Source organism: Microchirus variegatus, assembly GCF_963457635.1.
Source record: "Microchirus variegatus genome assembly, chromosome: 6".
NCBI lineage: Eukaryota > Metazoa > Chordata > Actinopteri > Pleuronectiformes > Soleidae > Microchirus > Microchirus variegatus.
Genome location: NC_139807.1, coordinates 855988 through 862977, shown reverse-complemented (window position 1 = coordinate 862977; position 6990 = coordinate 855988). Strand labels below are relative to the sequence as shown.

At 37.7% G+C, this 6990-nt stretch overlaps 1 protein-coding gene across 1 annotated transcript; it reads left to right on the top strand.

Annotated features, from left to right (window-relative positions):
* Positions 1–400: 400 nt before the first annotated feature.
* LOC310928735 (uncharacterized protein) lies at positions 401–6498 on the top strand (the record flags this gene model as incomplete). The annotated part of the gene is made up of 10 exons (XM_083891375.1): positions 401–448; positions 1594–1707; positions 2027–2205; positions 2317–2432; positions 2621–2671; positions 3913–4023; positions 4135–4226; positions 4452–4520; positions 6062–6101; positions 6230–6498. The coding sequence occupies 10 exons, from the start codon at positions 401–403 to the stop codon at positions 6496–6498; spliced, it is 1089 nt and encodes a 362-aa protein (XP_083747501.1).
* Between the last annotated feature and the right edge of the window lie 492 nt (positions 6499–6990).

Below are 6990 nucleotides of genomic sequence, written 5' to 3'. Positions count from 1 at the left end.
ACGTGAGGTGCTAAGTCTCGCACAGACGCTGCCTTTTTCATTGGTCGGACGTTCGCTGAGGGGGAACCTCGCCTGCGTCACATGATGATGATGTAGAATGACGAAGGGGGTTGGGGGGGGGATTCCCAAAAAACGTTCCCCATCTCTCTCTCTCTCTAGCCTGGCTGAAGGGAAGCAGGACACGGCACAACCGCACAACTGAGCTAATACGCTGGACAAACTTCTAATATATATATATATATATATATATATATATATATATATATATATATATATATGACTACTTCTCTCTGCTAGACTGAAGCTATTTTAATGTTCTAATATGAACACTGCATTCAAATAATAATAATAATAATAATAATACATTTTCATATTGTTGCATCCTTTAATAAGAAAGAGCATGGACACCCTGCACAAGAGGACTTGTATCTGTGCTGCCTTACTTCTGGTAAGTCCGACCCTTCAATCACTTGACTTTGACGCACACTTGCACTGAACATGATTGACGGCTAATATGTAATAATATATATATACATGTATATCTGAGGCGATATAGTTCACGCTCGAGGATCATCCGTGTATAAATAAAGGTTGAATAATAATTTTTAAAAAAGGGTAGCAGATTAGATTAGGGAACACACATTCACCATTAACTAGGTGCTTACTAACATATATAAGTCGCATACTAGCCCTTTATTAGTAATCAGTGAGCACGTATTATTCTACATAACCTTATTCTACCTCATATTACGACATGAATTAAGGTTTTTCTGACATAAAGTGTTAATACGTGCTTGATATTTACTAATAAAGGGCTAGTTTGCGACTTATATGCATGTTAGTAAGCACCTAGTTAATGGTGAATATGTGTTCCCTCATATAAAGTGTGACCAAAAAAAAATATCTGCACATTAGTTCCAAAATGATGATAAAGTAGTCGGTATAATATATATACTGTTGTAAAAGTTTTTATTGCGTAACATTAGTTTGTCATAGTGTCCCTGTATGGAGGGCCAGACCTGACATAACAATAAATAAATAAATACAAGAATAAATTCATGAATGAATGAATAAATAAATAAATAAATAAATACAGGAATAAATTCATGAATAAATAAATAAATAGAGGAATAAATAAATAAATAAAAAATACATTCAGAAATACAGAAATAAATAAATACCTAAATAAATGCATATATAAATAAATACGTGAACATAAATGTAGAAATAAATGTAAAGCATTTATTAATTAATTAATTAATCAATTAATTAATTAATTAATTAATTAATTTATTTATTTATTTATTGTTATGTCAGGTCTGGTCCTCCATATCCCTGAAGACAAAACAAATAATTATATAATAATATATTCATTAACTTGTTTGTTCATTTTCATAATTCGAGAACCCTTTTAAAGTTACTACCTGTAACTTTATTTTTACAACACTGACACTTTAGGGCATATTTAAACCAGCTGCTCCTGTTTGACTTGTTGCTTGTTTACTTTATCTGATATTTGATTACATTCGGCTGATATTAAAAGTATTAGTAAGGTTTTCTGATGCAGGATGACGTGTGTGTGTGTTTCCTCAGGTTTGCTGTGTGCAGGTGCAGTCAGAGCAGAGCTGTGATCACACACAGTTCTTACACCGTAATGGCTCGTGTGTCGCTTGTCCTGAGTGTGAGCCTGGACAGCAGCTCTCACAGGTATCACTGTTATTATCACCAGAGCTGCAACTCACCATAAACCAGAAAATGTTGAAAAACGTCGATCAGTGTTTGTCAAACCTGGAAATGACGATGTTCTCCAATGTCTTGTTTTGTCTACAAAGCAAAATGATTCAGTTTTAATGATTTCTTTGTTATGTGGAGCAAATAAACCAAGAAAATATTCACATTTAAGAAGCTAAAACAATCAGAAATCTTGTTTTAATCATAAACCGATTAATCGATGGTCAAAATAGTTGATGATTAATTTAGTAAAACTATAATAAATAAATATAAAACATCCCCATCTCCTCCTCAGGATTGTGGATTTGGAGACGGTGCTGACGGCGTCTGTGCTCCGTGTGAAGACGGGAAGTTCAGCTCAGATTCAGGTGTCGCTCCCTGCTCAAGATGCACCAAGTGTCATCTGCTGAACCGCCTGCAGAGGACGCCGTGCTCCTCCACTGCAGACGCCCTGTGTGGGCAGTGCCTCTCAGGGTAAGATACTGTATGATGCACACACACACACACACACACACACACAGTGTCTAATCCTAATTTATCTGACAATGATGTGCATCTGTGATAATGTGAGTGATGTGGTTGCAGGTTCTATGAGCTGAGGAGCGTGACCAGAGAGGTGGCGCTCTTCTGCGTCCCTTGTTACAGGCACGACACGCTCCATAAAGAATGTTTGCTTTTCAAATCTCAGACCTTTAAAGCAAGTAAGATGCAGATAAACCACAGACTGGGTGAAAGGGTGGTGTTTGTTATGTATCATTAGATTTTACTGGTGGTTGATTTTCTTTTTTTCCACTGATGCTCTTCTTCTTCTTTTTCTTCTTTTTCTTCTTCTTCTTCTTCTTCTTCTTCTTCTTCTTTTTCTTCTTCTTTTTTTCTTCTTCTCTGACAGAGAATGACATCACTGAGTCCAGAGGAAATGTCAAAGACCCTGAGGAGAAGAGTGAGTTTACTCAGACAATGTTGTTCCTTCCCTTTCACTCGCAGGGTCCATCTACAAGGGCTGAGGTTCTACCTGGAGAACCATTTGCTTCTGAAAAGGGCTCTTGGTAACACTAATGGTTCCAGTAAGAACCATTTTGATCCAGAGAACCCTTTAAAACCCCTTTCCCGAATAAAGGGTTTTAAAGGGGTTCTTGGTGGAACCTTCCAAAAGGTTTTCAGGTGGAACCTTTATAAAAGGTTCTACCTAGAGTCAAAATGGGTTCTCCTATGAGGACAAGCTGAAGAACCTTACCTACTTAGCACTTTTCTTTCTAAGAGTGTACACGCTTAGAAATAAGGGTTCCAAAGGGGTCCAACGGCTGAGGTTCTACCTGGAACCATTTGCTTCTGAAAAACCCTTTCCCAAATAAAGGGTTTTTCAAGGGTACACTAATGGTTCCAGTAAGTAATCCAGAGAACCCTTTAAAACCCCTTTCCTGAATAAAAAGCCCCTTTAAAGGGTTTTAAAAGGGTTCTTGTTGGAACCCTCCAAAAGGTTTTCAGGTGGAACCTTTATAAAAAGGAAAGGGTTTTTCAGAAGCAAATGGTTCCAGGTAGAACCTCAGCCCTTGTAGAAGGAGCCTTTTGGAACCCTTATTTCTAAGAGTGTACACTATTAGAAATAAAAGTGCTAAGTAGAACCATATAAGGTTCTTCGGCTTCGTCCTCATAGGAGAACCCTTTTTGGCTCCAGGTAGAACCTTTTTATAAAGGTTCCACCTGGAACCCTTTTGGAGGATTCCACCAAGAACCCTTTTAAAACCCTTTATTCGGGAAAGGGGTTTTAAAGGGTTCTCTGGATCAAAATGGTTCTTACTGGAACCATTAGTGTTACCAAGAACCCTTGGTAATGGTTCCAGGTAGAACCTCAGCCCTTGTAGAAGGACCATTGTATTTCTAAGTGTGTATAGAGGCCCATGTCCAGGGTTCTAATGGTACATTGTGTTTGCTAATGACTATTATGATTTAAAAACCCTTGTCACAGCTGAAAACAGTTTTCCTGGCTCTTTGACGAAAGGTCATAATGATTATTTTTGAATTATTTCTAATCTTGTCAATGTCTTGACTATATTTTCTATTCATTTTGCAACTCTTTTGATGAATAAAAGTCTGACTTTTAATGGAAAACATAAACAAAAATTGTATAGGTGAGCCCAAACTTAAGTGTATTAATGTTTTTGTTTTTTCCATTCAATAAAGGAGTAGAAGAAGAAAACATGTCCGTGGTCCTGATTGGTTCAGCGACAGCTTCCTCGATGTTTGTCATCGCTCTGCTGCTGTGGGCTTTCGTTCTGACGTCAAAGAGATTCAGTGAGTTACATCATGGGGTTGATGTTTCTGCTTCTCCTTTCCCATCGGTCACATGTTTCCTAAATTAAAACACACTCTCTCTCTCTCTCTTTCTCTTTTTGCTATAATCAGAGCAGGTTCCAGAGCGTAGTCCTGGGCCTGAGGAACAACTTCCTGCTTCGACTTCACCAAACCTCACAGACAGAGCAGTGACACGATCAGACGTCTGTTCACAGGCAGCTGAACAACACTCCAGGTGCTTTATTTTGAAGGCTTGCACATGTACAGTTTATATCTCTGTTATATATCACGATACGTCTCTCCTCAGGAGCCTGAACTCACCGAGTCATGAGAACGAGGCGCCTCCTCCTCCTCCTCCTCCTCCTCCTCCTCCTCCTCCTCCTCCTCCTCCGACTTCTATTGTGATTAATGTCACCACCAACATCAAGCCCTGCAGTCAGCAGACAGAGGACGCTGCAGAGGAGGCTCAGCGAAGAAGCTGCTACACCACAGAAGAGGTATACGAGTGGTCAAATACGTCTTATTGTCAGGGTCATACATGTACACATGTCTTATATGAAGTACCTAAAAGGGATACTTGAGTAAAAGTACAAGTATCTTACCAGAAAATGACTTTTTTCTTCTTTTTTTTTTCCAATCCAACTTTATTTATAAAGCACTTTACAAACAACAACAGCTGAAACAAAGTGCTGCACATCACAGATAAATAAATAAAACATACAAACGTGTGACCTATTAGACCTAAGAACAACAATAAAACAGTAAAAAATAGAAAATATATGACATTTACTGTACTTAAGTATCAAAAGTAATTGTCTGATATTAAAATGTAGTAGTTTTAGAAGTAAAAGTATTTTCAAAAAAGTGAGTGTTAGCTGTATATAAATACAGACTGTTACCAACTCTTCTTCTACTGATTTTATTTGGTATGGTATGGTATAATACATGTTCCTGCCATCGTTCTATGTGTAAAACATGCTCATGAAAGCATTATAACAACGATATATGATGTTATATTATATTTAGTTATAGCTAATATGAGTTATGAGATCCCAAACTTTATCCTTTAACTTGCTCTCAGTGTTTTAATTTTATTTTAATCAAACAAAAGGATTCATATTCATATTTTCACATCCAATTCAATTCAATCCAACTTTATTTATAAAGCACTTTACAAACAACAACAGCTGAAACAAAGTGCTGCACATCAGAGATAAATAAATAAAACATACAAACGTGTGACCTATTAGACCTTAGAACAAACAATAAAACAGTAAAAAATAGAAAATGTAGAAAATATAATATATGACATCTACTGTACTTAAGTATCAAAAGTAATTGTCTGATATAAAATGTAGTTTTAGAAGTAAAAGTATTTTCAGAAAGTGAGTGTTAGCTGTATATAAACACAGACTGTGACCAACTCTTCTTCTTCTACTGATTTTATTTAAGTAGTAACGAGTAACAAAGATAGTTAGAGGAAATGTAGCGGAGTAAAAGTCAAACTTGCAAGAAATATAAATAATGTAAAGTACAGATATGCGAATTCTGTACTTAAGTACAGTAAATAAGGATTTTATAATATAACACTGGATGTATGGTATAATACATGTTCCTGTCGTCGTTCTATGTGTAAAACATGATCATGAAAGCATTATAACAACGATATATGATGTTATATTATATTTAGTTATAGCTAATATGAGTTATGAGATCCCAAACTTTATCAGTGTTTTCATTTTCTTTCAAATCACATGAAACCGTTCACGCTCTGTGAAACTATAATAAATAGTTTCACCGAGCACATCCGATCCAATTCAATCCAACTTTATTTATAAAGCACTTTACAAACAACAACAGCTGAAACAAAGCGCTGTACATCACAGATAAATAAATAACATCACAATTTAAAAAATTGTTTATGTAAAATCCATACATTTGGAAATGATCACATAACACCATTTAAATCACATCTTTAAGGCAGTGCACTATTTTACTGTGTTGTTGTGTTACGTCCTTTTGCTTTTGTCAATAACAGATGGAGCAAAAGCTGCAGACAATCTGGGAGATGGCTCAAAGTATGTATGCATGTTATCCTCAAGCCATAACATCTACAATGCACATTGAAAGTGTCCTAAATCGATGCACGGAGCAGGTTTTAAGTTTTTAAACAATTGTGACTTGTGGCGATTCTGATTGTGTCCAGGTCACAGTATTGAAATGCTGGACTACGACTCGGTCCAGGACCTGTCTCTCCTGCTGGACTCTGCAGACAGAAGGAACACGTTGAGGAGGCTCGGGCGTACGCTGGGCGTCCCGCCTCAGGTGCTCGCTCACCTCCGGGGCTTCCAGGACCTCTTTCAGTACCTGCGCACGTCCACCTACACGCTGCTGCCTCAGCTGGCTCAGGCTGCTGCACTCTTACCCAACCCCGAGATTGTTGCTAGGATACACAGAGCCGTGGTCAACAAGTGACCGCTCTGGAAGCCAAGGATGGACGCTGTAAAGCAGCCACTTCATCCAATATACTTGACACTGTGCTGTGCTATGAGACGTGACATTCTTTGTTTTCAGTCACATGTGACGACCTTTACTTTGTCTGGTCTGTATAAATCGATTTACTTGTCGATATCCCTTCGCTTTGCAAGTTAAATAACACAATGTCCAGGTCAGTGCAACTAACCAAACCCTACATGTGCTGCTGCTTCCTGTTTACCGTGTAAAATAGAAAAATATGTCCCGGGGCTCAGGCATGTGAGCCGGGCCAGGACAGAGGAAGCAGTGTTCGTGGCAATAGACAGAACATAGAGCCCTGAGAAAGTGTGTTATTCTCTCACTGGGAAGACGTTTTGCCATCTGATCACTTTGCTTGATCTTCAGCTCTGCTAATTCTCCAGCACATTAAGGTAATTTCTAAGGTTTTGATTCATTTGTTTTTAAGGCCTACTTAACAAAACCACCTCATAG